The 13,114-nt window shown below is 36.5% G+C and overlaps 1 protein-coding gene across 1 annotated transcript in view; it reads right to left on the minus strand.

The window, feature by feature from the left end:
* Dtl (denticleless E3 ubiquitin protein ligase homolog) overlaps positions 1-13,114 on the minus strand; it is a 54,419-nt gene that overhangs the window by 36,629 nt on the left and 4,676 nt on the right. Inside the window, exons 2-5 of the mRNA XM_023567012.2 lie at positions 4,065-4,190; positions 3,344-3,442; positions 2,390-2,451; positions 2,185-2,305 (exon numbers count right to left, since the gene is read on the minus strand). Of these exons, the coding sequence (XP_023422780.1) occupies positions 2,185-2,305; positions 2,390-2,451; positions 3,344-3,442; positions 4,065-4,190 (408 nt within the window). The remainder of the gene's footprint in view (positions 1-2,184; positions 2,306-2,389; positions 2,452-3,343; positions 3,443-4,064; positions 4,191-13,114) is intronic.

A 13,114-nucleotide genomic window follows, 5' to 3' on the forward strand; every position in this document is an offset into this window, starting at 1 on the left:
GCAGGGCCTGGTAAGTGCGCATGCTAGGTAAGTGCTCTATCACTGTCAGATATCTCCAGCTCTTTACATTTTTGAAACAGGTTTTTTTTTTTTTTTTTTTGGTGCCAGGGATCGAACTCATGACCTCGCACTTGCCAGGCAGGCGCTTAAGCCCCTGAGCTAAATCCCCAGCCCCGTTGAAACAAGTTCTTAATAAGCTGCACATCCTGATCTCAAATTTGTGACCTTCCTGTTCTAACCCCGCAAATAGCTGGGATTACAGGAATGTATCACCACACTCAGAAAGAATTTTACATCCAACAAAAACATCCTTAAGAATGAGCTATAGAGACATCTTCAGATATAAGAAAACAAAGACAATTTATTGCCACCAGACTTCCACTAAAACAAATGTTAAGGAAAGCTCTTCATACCAAAGGAAATGATGTCAGAGGGGAGAAAATCCATGAGTTCAAGGATAAATCATGAGTTGGATTTGGGTATGTTGAACTTGAAGTGCTTGCAGAGAGTCTAAGTACAGAAGTATAGATTTGTGTCAATATAACTAACATGGCAAAGGAACAAAAATTTGGGGTAGATGAAAACTATCCAGGGAGAAAGTATAGATTGAATAGAAAAGAAAGGCCCAGTACCATAATCTGAACCACGCTAACACTTTAGCTAAAGAAGTACAGTACACAGGAAGAAATAAACAAAAGGCATAAGGAGAATTAGAAGGAAATGGTACACAGGTTCTGAGACAGAAAAGAATATTTATGAAATTTTACAAATGGCCAAGTAGAAGAAAAGGCGGAAAAGTCTCACTGTTGCTGACATTTAGGTAACAGTTAGGTATTAATGTTATTAAATTAGGAAACAAAGGCCCAGGGAGATGAAAATGATTTTGCTCAAGAGTTTAGAGGCACATTTTAGAACAAAACGTAAGGCTTTTATGCATGGTTACAAAAGTGTGCCCTGCACAAGGGCATATGACTAAGGAAGTGAGACTTAAATTGAGTCTCTGGCTAACCAAACCCTGGACCATTGAGGGCATTTTCTAACCACTCACCCACGCTGGGTACCCGTGGCCTATTGGGAACCATGGGAAAAGCCACTTGCCCCAGTGTCTAATGCTATGCTTTTTCTATCAAAACACGGTAGCACAAATTTACTCACATGCAGAGTCTCTGAAAGTTAAGCAAAGGGATCAAAAGATTGGTGTTTCCCTCTTGTATCACTCTTCATTTAAGAAAAATTTTCATAATCTTAACTTTTATGGACTTAAAGTGAATTCTGGCACAGGCGTGCAGTAAACTTAACTTTGTACAACAGATGTGTTAATAAAAACTTATGCAGAGAGATCAAAATTCATGACATCATATTTCCTCCTTATGGTTCCATCTCAATAGCAGACATGCAACTTTACAACACTGACTTTAAAAGTCCAAAACAGCTAAACAACTCAGTTTAATATTCTGAATAAGTAAAAACATTTTTTTTAAAAAGCAGAGTATTTTTTAATATTAAAGAAGACTGTAATGTTTGTCTCTATAATTCTAAAAGTCAGGTTAACTCAGATACTTTTTTGAGATAAGTGTTTATTGATCTATCTGTAAAAAAATTAGTGATTAAACAAACAGGAGAAAACAAAAGATGTAAATTAAAGCTCATTTGGACATGCCTGCTCAGTATTTGCTTAGCTGCTAGGGTACTAGTATATCATTCTTTAATTCTTCTTTCTCCATTAGAATAGCAAAATAGAAAAATCAAGTTTGAAAAACAGTTGGAAATACTACAAAACTAGGTCATTTAACTAATTAAATACCTGGTAAATTTTTAGGTAGAGAATCACATCCAGCTGATCAGGAGTTTCACCCTGACCTTGTACTCCATTTAAATTTTATAAATAGGGGTAATGAGTACCCTGCACACGGTTTTGACTTGAATGAACAATCAAAGTTAAACAGGTGTACTGTGGTTATTCGTAACCTTTTACTGTATCTGCAAGGTAACTTTCGACTTTCAAGGACAAACTGGAGAAAATGACCATAAATAAAACCAACTTATTTCATTATTGCTTTGAGTTGCATTAGGGTTTCAATCATCTATACAGGTAATGTAAGAACTCTGAGAAAGGATAGACACAGTTTCTTCTTTTCACACCATAACGGAGATTAGGAGATAAAAGGGCAAACACAAACCTACCTTTCTGAAACTTAGAAAATGCAACTGACTTGAGACTGCACTGATGACCTTTGCATGTTCCAATCAGCTCACCAGCTTTTACGTCCCAAAATTTGGCTGTTTGATCCCCTGCTGCTGTAACCTTTCAAAAATAAGGTGGTAAAATTTAACAAAGCAATCCTTTACCAGTGTTTACTCAGACCCTAATAAAATGAAAATCACTTACAAGTTTAAGTTCACCAGGGACCCAGGCCAGGTCAAAGACAGCATTCCAGTGAGCCATCCATTCTAAATAAAGAAGATAGTAGGTGTGAACTGTCTAGAATGTGTTCTGTGGAAGTCTTATCAATAACAATTCAATGCTCAGAAAGTTGTAGTGAAAAGAGCAGGGATCACTTGTGGACTCAGACATCTCCTTCCTGAGAGGGCATCTCTCACACTACTCTCCACATAGCTTACTCCAACCAAACCGGACCATTCTCTACTTCTGATAGCCTATGCTTTCCTATCTGTGAGCAAGCTAACATTTCCCCCTATACTTGGAGTGTCTTCTTCAAATGCCATTGTTTTAAACACTATAGGTTCAACTCAAATGTTCCATTTTCATGAAAAATTTCCCTTTGCCTACCTTTCCTGGCTTGCTTTTGTACTTTTATATCATTTATAGTCTTTGTGTCATTTTAGTTGTTTCAAAACAAGACTTTCTAGTTTCAAATATAAGCTTCTTTTTTTTTTTTTTTTTTTGTCTTTTTCATTTTTATCGGTACCGGGGATCGAACTCACGACCGCCTGCTTGCAAGGCAGGTGCTTATGCCGCTGAGCTAAACCCCTAGCCCTCAAATATAAGCTTCTTAAGGTCGGCGGAACTCTGCTTTATACATAAAGATACTTTATCAATATTTAAAATATTATTTCCCCAAGCACTTTAAGTGTAAAAGACTTAACTTTTTTGAAATTAACAGTTTAAATAAAATAAAAGAACTGTTTTTGATTCAAAAATAAGCTTTCCTTAAAGTCTAGAGCACATTTTGTCATAGGTGACAGCCACTGTCAGCAAGGCAGTCCATCGTTCACTTTGAACATCCTCCCTTATTACTGAATACATCCCAATAGTAACTTTTACTTGCAACTTTATGAATTAAAAATAATGTTAAAGTAAATATTGTAAATCTAAACTTACCTTTGAAGCACTTTTTCCTGATAGTTTGTGTTTCTGTATTATATAATCTGACAAAGCCTTCTTCATTGGCAACTGCTAATATATGTTCCATGCTGGGAGCTTTAAAGAAAGGAAGAATACAAAACAAGTAATGCCAAATTTTTCAAGACAGTATAAAGGTATTAAATGACTCAAAGCCTTTATCAAAATTATCTTCAGATAGTTTCTTATCTAGCAGGGCTAAATCAAAAGTGGAACTTAAGAATGAACCAGGCAGGGGTAGCAAATGAAAGTATATAATGATACAGGCAGCTGTCAGTTTTAAATTTTCTTTTCACCTTTCAGTTTAGTACTCTTAAAACCATTAAGGATAGAAATAGGTCTATATATTTCCCAATGAACAACAGAAAAATTATTTTTCAGCCAGATCAAAAGCAGTGACTACTAAACAAAATTGTGTTCATGGTAGCTGGACCTGTGTGATCCTTTCCATATACTGGTTCCAAAAAAGTGCTATATGCTATTCCTTTTTTCCCATGCTACAGGAAATATACAATTATGCTAATTATGCATAGAAATTTAAAAGGCCTATTATTGGTAATCAGAAAAGAATTATTATTGCAAGAATTCTAATATTAACTTGTTTTTCTTTCAAAGGACTATAACCCAGCATATTTTCCTTCTAAGCTGGGGCTACAATATTTCTGTACAGGCTTAACCTGGGTAGTACTAATTCTCTTACCAGAGGAGAAAGTGCATCCAAAAGGAGGAACTGGGACTCCTGTTTCTCCGTAAGAAGTGTGCTCATCGTGACAGCTGCACTGATAACCAGTTAGGAGGGATTGCAGAGGGTAATGTGAAGACCACCCTAAAACAAGATGATTCCTTGTAGAATTCCATAGCAATATCTCATTTCAGGACTTTTAACAAATGCAGAGATAAACATTTGTTCTCAAAGGGCTTTATTTTAACATAGATTCATTCATTCATTCACTATAGTATCTCTGTCCTCTAGATCACTCACTTTTTTCTGGTATTTTCTTAAGAGGGCCTAGGAAGAAATAAAAACACTGCCAACTTGAGGTAAGGTACAGCATCACACTTGCCAGCTTAAATGGAGACCCTTATTAAGGCACTAAGAGTCGAAGAAATGAGTGGCTTTTGTACATGACAAAAATCGTGTCTCTTTCAGCAAAGACACAATTACAAAAGCATTACTTTCAAAAGTGCTGTTCCCTTCAAGCAAAGTTTCATTAGTGTTTTGGAGTCCCTAAATCCAACGTTGTTACAAATGTTCAAGTTGCTAGTAATCATTAAATATGACCCAATGCTCAACTCTCAGATGAAATAATGCGTTTACATGCCCATTATAGGCAGTAAGATATTTGCTAAATAAGTGACATTTCTTTATGGTGCTGAAATTCTAGGATTCTAAATTGTTAACAGCAACAAGCCATAGCATTTGAAGATGTATTAGAGCAGGGGCTGAGGATTTAGCTCAGCGGCATAAGCGCCTGCCTTGCAAGCAGGCAGTTGTGAGTTCGATTCCTGGTACCGATAAAAAAAAAAGATATATGAGAGCAATTTTAAATTATGTATCTACTCCTAAAAATATTGAATCATGGAAGCCTTTAAAGCTCTTGATGAGAAATATTTTATTGTATTTTTTATTAGTGCATGTTTGCAGTACATAATGATTACATGTATTGTGGCATATTGGTACATGTATATAACACATCTCCTTCCAACTCTTGGTCCTCTTCATTGCAAAAGTTGTACTTTTCCTTTTTTCAGTTCATTTTTTGCCACACCCCTTTCTTCCCTTCTTCTCATCTTGATCCCTTTCCATTTGAAAAAAAAAAAAAAATCCCCCTTCTTCCCATTATCTTTCATTTTGCTCTTTATTTTTATTTTGGCTTTCCCATATAAGAAAAACCATTTATTTAAGCTTGTGTGTCCAATTTATTTACTATTCTCTTTTTCTCTTTTTTTTTTTTTGTCTTTTTCGTTTTTATCGGTACCAGCCCCTCACTTACTATTCTCAATGTGCATGTATTTGCTCATTGTTTTTTTTATGTCAGAGTACTACTCCAATGTCTGTAAATACATTTTCTCTATTTACCTGTTGAGGGATAAACAGGTTGTCTTCAAGATTTAGCTATTATAAATTGTACTACTATAAATATGAGTATGCACCTATTACTATAATATGATGACTTCACCTCTTTTGGAAAAATATATAGAATAGTTGGATTAGATGAAATTTCTGTTTGTAGTTTTTTGCAGAATCTCCATACTGATTTCCACAATAGTTTACAAGTTTACATTCCCACCAACAACATAAAAGGGTTCTCCCATCCCTGCAGCTGCACCTGCATCTGTTATTATTTCTTTTTTATGGTAGCCATCCTTGCTGGAGTAAGATGGACTCAGTGGAATTTCTCTCAATGACCAGTAATATTGAACATTTTTTTCATATATTTATTTGCCGTTTCTACTTCTTCATCTAAGAAGTGTCTATTCATTTCAGATGCCCATTTTTTAATACAATCTTTTAAGTTTGGGTGTCTGACTTTTGGTGTGCATATATTGCTGAAGCATGTTTTTAGTTCTTTCTGGAAGACACCAAGAAGGGGGAGAGCTGGGCCAAATGAAATCTCTAATCTTAGTTTTTTGAGAAACCCCCACAATGATTTCCACAGTGGCTGTACTAGTCTATACTCCCACGAACAGTAGAAAAGGATTCCTTTTTCTCCACAGCCTTTCCTAATCTGAAAATCAGAAGCCTGGAACTTTTTTGAGCACATACTGGTTCTTTACCACACTTTAGAACATTTTAAGTTTTGGGTTTTTGGATTAGGGTTGCGAAGAAGTTTTCATTAAATGAATAATTACCGAGAATCAATTGATAATTAAACTGAGGAAATAATGAGTTTATAATTTAACGGCAGCTGTCTAAATTTTAGTATATAAATTTTCACTTTCCAGCCAAAGTGCTGCTTAATGAAGACCTTTTACCCTGACAAAACCTCAGACAGATCTACATACTTTTGGATATTTACAGAAATAATTTGAAAGAATCAGCACAAAGAAGACAAAGAAATTATACATTTTGTAATTACTCTCAGAGGCATTAAGTTTTATAGACAGATATTCTTGTAAACAAGCTGTTAAAGACCATGAAAACAAGAATGCAAAAATCATTTATGCATAGTTCACAAATTCGCACTCACAGAATAAATTTAAAAACAAAAGCCTTGGTGGAGCTTCCGACAAGTAGGCGGGCACATGCCATCCCTGGAGCCCAGCCTATTTGGGACTCCTGCACCTCACCATCGGTGTGCAGAGGAGGGGCTGGGCGGATCTGGGGCGCCTGCATCAGCCTCAGTGTCTGGAGGACTGTGGATGTCTCAGCAAGCAGGGGAGCATCGCAGGTTCTGAAGGCCCCGCGGCCTGTGGTAAGTGCTCCCACTCTGCCCAAAGCCCAGACTGTTCCGGATCCTCCAGGCTTCCGGGTGCAGGGAAGTGGATAAGTAGGTTTGAGGCATTCTACATCCGCCTCCCCATCCTGGCTGCACTTGGAGAACTGTGGAGCTTCTGACAAGTAGGCAGGCGCACACTATACCCAGAACCCAGCCTATTTGGGACTCCTGCACCTCACCATCAGTGTGCAGAGGAAGGGCTGGGCGGATCTGGGGTGCCTGCATCCGCCTCCCCGTGTGTCTGGAGGACTGTGGATATCTCAGCAAGCAGGGGAGCATCGCAGTTTCCAGAGGCCCTGCGGCCTGTGGTAAGAGCTCAGTGCACTCTGCCCAAAGCCCAGACTGTTTGGGACCCTCCAGGCTTCCGGGTGCAGTGAAGTGGATAAGTGGGTTTGGGGCATCTACATCCGCCTCCCCATCCCGGCTGCACTTGGAGAACTCCGGAGCTTCCAACAAGCAGGTAGGCGCACAGTGTCCCTGAAGCCCAGCTTATCTGGAACTACGCAGTTCTAAACAGGCAGAAGAGGGCCATTGGTTCTACAGGCCCAGTGGTTTGGGGTAACGGGGTGCCAGAGTCTCAGGAGCTGTGAACATAAAAAGGGATTTCCAACAGACCCTGAGGAAGCTTTCAAATAACACTTGAAACACAGAAATATAGGAAAATGACAAAACGAAAGACCAAATTACAACCTCAAACCTCCAGCCCATCTCAAGAAACCCTAGGCGCAATGTATATAGAAGAAAATATACGCCATTCACCTCAAATATCAGACACAATAGCTACTGAAATTAACAAGCAACTCCAGGAAGCTTTAAAGGAATTCAAACTCGAAATAATCTCCCAGGTAAAAGAAGAAATGATAAAAGAAATGAAAGAGATTCTGAATATATCTAAAGAAAACACAGTTAAAAAATTGGAGGAACTAAACAAAAAGATAGAATCCCTAGACAAGCAATATAAGAAACAAACAGAATACATAATGCAGATGCACAGAGATATACGGGAAATAAAAAACTCCACTGAAAGTTGCAAAAACAGCCTCAATGAAAGTAAAGATAAAATTTCAGACCTTGAATACAGGATTTGCAGCTAGTGAATAGGAAAGGAAAGATCTTTTAAAAATAACAAGGAATCAGGAAACAACAATTCAACAACTGCAAGACGATGCAAAGAAAAATAACATAAGATTGATAGGGATTAATGAAAAAGAAGGAGACAACATAAAGGATGTCAAGAGGATATTTAGAGAATAGCTGAAAATTTCCCAAGCATGAGATCAGAAACCGACATCAGGATCAGTGAAGCATATAGAACTCCAAATAGTCATAACCAAAATAAAACTACACCCAGACATATAATAATCACCATCCCAGAAATCCAACACAAGAATAGATTATTAAAAGCTGTCAGAGAGAAAAGACAGATCACTTATAAAGGAAAACCTATCAGAATCACAGCAGACTTCTCAGCACAAACAATAAAGTCTAGAAGAGCATGGAGTGAAGTATTCCAGATTCTAAAGAAAAATGATTTCCAACCTAGACTGATGTATCCTGAAAAACTATCATTCAAAATTGATGGTGAAATACGATACTTCCATGACAAAGAACAGCTGAAGAACTTCAACACCAAACCAACCCTGCAAAAAATATTGAAAGACAGTTTAGATACACAAAGGAAAAAACCACTAAGCAAAACAGATAATTAAACAGAACAGGAAGATAAAGATGCAACAGCAGAGAGATAACATGTCAACAATAAACCAGCATTTAACAGTAATAACCATTAATGTAAATGGTCTCAATGCACCAATGAAAAGAAACAGATTAGGAGAATGGATCAAGAAACAAAACCCAACCATATGCTGTTTACAGGAAACCCATCTAACCCAGAAGGATACTCACAGACTGAAAGTCAAAGAATGGAAAACAATACTTCATGCAGCAGGAATCCAAAAAAAAGCAGGAGTAGCCATTCTGTTTGCAGACAACGTGAACTTTAAACCAACAATGACCATAAAGGACAAAGAAGGTCACTACGTACTCATTAGGGGAAAACTCCAAGAGGAAGAGATAACTATTTATGCACCAAATATATATGCACCAAACTCCAGAGCACCCAGTTATATAAAACAACTATTAACAGAAATGAAAACTCAAATTATCAGTAACACAATTGTAACAGGAGACCTTAATACGCCATTGACACCAAGGGACAGATCAACCAGACAGAAAATGAGCAAAGAACTAACAGAACTGAATCACACCTGCGAACAAATGGATTTGACAGACATATACAGAATGTTCCACCCAACAACATCAGAATACACATTCTTCTCGGCAGTACATGGATCATTCTCTAAAATAGACCATATATTAGCTCACAGAACATATTTAAACAAATGCAAAAGAGTTGAAATCATCCCTTGCATGTTATCGGATCATAGCGCTCTGAAATTAGAAATTAATGATAAAAGATACTGCAAAAATCCCGCAAACACATGGAAACTGAATAACACACTCTTGAGTAATCAGTGGGTCACAGAAGAAATTAAAGAAGAAATTAAACAATACCTAAAAGAAAATGAAAATGCAGATACAACTTACTGGAATTTGTGGGCTGCAATGAAAGCCGTCCTCAGAGGAAAATTTATTGCACTGAGTTCCCACATCAGGAAAACAGAACGAATACAAATAAATAACCTGATGCTACACCTCAAACAGCTAGAAAAAGAAGAGCAAGTCAAGCCCAAAGCCAAAAGAAGAGAGGAAATTACAAAAATCAGAGCAGAAATCAATGCAATAGAGACTAAGAAAACAATCCAAAGAATCAACGAATCAAAGAGTTGGTTCTTTGAAAGAATAAATAAAATCGATAAACCCCTAGCCAACCTTATTTTAAAAAGGGAAGAAAAAGCTCAAATTCATGCAATAAGAAATGAAAAAGGTGAAATCACTACAGACCCAATAGAAATACAGATCATCAACACCTATTTCGAAAACCTCTACTCTCAAAGGTTTCGTAACACAGAATAGACAGATTCTTAGAAACATATGAAGTACCAAAGCCAGATCAAGAGGATGTAAAACTGTTGAATAACCCAATCTCTGTTAATGAAATTGAAAATGTAATTAAATCCTTACCTACAAAGAAGAGCCCAGGCCCAGATGGATTCACTGCAGAATTCTACAAGAAATACAAAGAAGACCTAATGCTGATACTCCTCAAAATATTCAATGAAATTGAAAGGGAAGCAATCCTTCCTAAGTCATTCCTGGAAGCAAATATTACTCTAGTACCAAAACCTGAGAAAGACCCAACTAAAAAAGAGAACTATAGACCGATCTCCCTAATGAACACAGCTGCAAAAATCCTCAAACAAAATATTGGCAAATAGGATGCAGCAAATCATCAAGAAGATTATATACCATGACCAAGTGGGATTCATCCCAGGAATGGAAGGATGGTTCAACATACGTAAATCAATAAATGTAATCCACCATATCAATAAAGCCAAAAGTAAGAATCACAAGATCATTTCTATAGATGCAGAAAAAGCCTTCGATAAGGTCCAACATTTATTCATGATAAGAACTTTACAGAAAATTGGAATAGATGGTCTTTACCTCAATATAATAAAGGCCATTTATGACAAACCAACAGCCAGCATCATACTAAATGGCCAAAAATTGAAAGCCTTTACTTTAAAATCAGGCACAAGACAAGAATGTCCTTTATCACCACTCCTATTTAATATAGTACTGGAAGTACTAGCCAGAGCAATTAGGCAAGATAGAGAAATAAAAGGGGTAAAGATAGGAAAAGAAGAAGTTAAATTATCATTGTTTGCAGATGACATGATACTCTACATAGAAGACCCCCTAAACTCCATTAAGACTCTTAGATACAATAAATAAATTGAGTAATGTAGCTGGATACAAAATCAATACTCAGAAATCAATAGCATTCCTATACACTAACAAACTCACAGAGAGGGAAATAAGAGAAACCACACTCTTCACATTAGCAAGCAAAAAAATGAAATATTTAGGAATTACTCTTACGAAAGAAGTGAAAGACCTATACAGGGAAAATTATAATACACTGAAAAAAGAAATTGAAGATGATCTCAGAAAATGGAAAGACATCCCTTGCTCATGGATAGGAAGAACAAACATTGTGAAAATGACCATTCTCCCAAAACTTTTATACAGATTCAATGTAATCCCTAAAAAATACCATCAACATACCTTATAGATCTAGAGAAATCACTCCTAAAATTCATCTGGAACCAGAAGAGACCTAGAATAGCAAAGGCAATTCTAAGCAGCAAAGGCAAGGCAGGAGGCATCACAATCCCTGACTTGAAGTTATACTACAAAGCAACAGTAGTAAAATCAACATGGTATTGGAATCAAAACAGAGCCGAAGATCAATGGAATAGATTAGAAGATACAACCACAACTACAAACACACTCAACCACCTTATCTTTGATAAAGGAGCCAAGCAGGTTCACTGGAAGAACGACAGTCTCTTTAATAAATGGTGCTGGAAAAACTGGCTCTCCATTTGCTGAAAACTAAAGCTAGACCCATGTCTATCACCATGTACTAAATTAAAATCTAAATGTGTCAAAGATCTGATTGATCATTGAACAGAACTGTTTGCAGTATCATTGTTGGAATGTCCACTTTACAAGCTTTAATTTTGCGACTTGAACAATTATTTCTAAGATGACAATATGTAATCCATTAACTAGTGATTTCCTACTGTTCATTTTTTTTTCTGTAAATCTGTATAACTTGTACCCTTTCTCTGCTTTTTTTTTCCTTTTCTCCTTAAATAAAATTAAAAAAAAAAGATCTGAACATTAAAACAGAAACACTAAATCTATTGGAAGACAAATTGGGTAGAAACCTTGAAGACATAGGAGTAGGTAGAGAATTCATGAACAGGATTCAAACCGCACAGGAAATACTTCCCAGAATCAGTAACTGGGACTACTTCTTATTAAAAAGTTTCTGCATGTCAAAAGAAATCTCCAGCATAGTGAAAAGAAAGCCCACAAACTGGGGAAAGATTTTAGTGAACTCTCTCAGACAAGGGACTCTTGTCTAAAACATATAAAGAATTAAAAAAACTCAGACCCCCAAAATTCAAAGATCCAATCCAAAAATGGGCATCTGAGATGAATACACACTTCTCAAATGAAGAAATACAAATGGCAAATAAATACATGAAAAAATGTTCATCATCATTGGTCATTAGAGAAATGCAAATTAAACCACACTGAGATACCATCTCACTCCTGAAAGAATGGCCAGGATCAAGAAAACCAAAAACAACAAATGCTGGAGAGGCTGTGGGGATAAAAGAACTCTCCTACACTGTTGGTGGGAGTGTAGACTGGTACAACCTTTGTGGAGGTCAGTCTGGAGATTTCTCAAAAAGCTGGGATTGGAAGTCCCATTTATTCCAGCTATTCCACTTCTAGGCATATTCCCAGAACTGAAAGCATCATACCACAGTGATATATGTGCACCTATGTTTATAGCAGCACAATTTGTAATCGCCAGATCTTGGAAACAACCCAAGTGTCCATCAACTGAGGAATGGATAAAAAAGTTGTGGTATTTCTATACAATGGAGTATTACTCAGCTATAAAGAAGGATCACATTGAGATATTTATCAATAAATGGGCGCAGCTTGAGACGCATACTCGTAAGTGAAATAAATCAATCTCGCATGTGTGAATACCGAATAGTTTCCCTAATGTAAGTAATGATTCAAATCTATAAAAATATATGGTAATCATGATTCCCCATTATGTGGCCTTGAAGCCTTATAAAGTTTTCACTTATTAATTGGAAAGGTTTTATTCTGGGCTTCTTGATATGGAAAGATTTGAAGCTATAGTATATGAAGTTTTATTCAAATATTTCAAGGAAAAAGACAGACACTATGGTAACTACTATTAAGTCGGGTTATTTGGTGGTGAAGCACTAGGTTGCTGAAACAGTCATGTTTTGACCTGTATTGTTATATTGTTATGTCCTCTTTTATCTCAATCTCTCCCTTATTCATTAAAAAAATTATTTAGTTATTTTTTATGGTTTTTTAAATTAAGGGGGAAAATTTAAAAAATTAGCAGGATATATAATAGTAGCTTTTTTTGATTTCCTATTAACTTGTTTTGAAGTCCTGTAATACTCCCACTATCTTGTTTTGACTGATTAGACTCTGTTCCATTCTGTATGATAGTATCAAGTTTGGGGGTATAGGCAACTACTTTGAAGGCAATAAGATT

This window comes from Cavia porcellus, unplaced genomic scaffold (genome assembly GCF_034190915.1).
Source record: "Cavia porcellus strain 051 isolate PalLab524CR breed Dunkin Hartley unplaced genomic scaffold, mCavPor4.1 scaffold_26, whole genome shotgun sequence".
In the NCBI taxonomy this organism is placed as follows: Eukaryota; Metazoa; Chordata; class Mammalia; order Rodentia; family Caviidae; genus Cavia; species Cavia porcellus.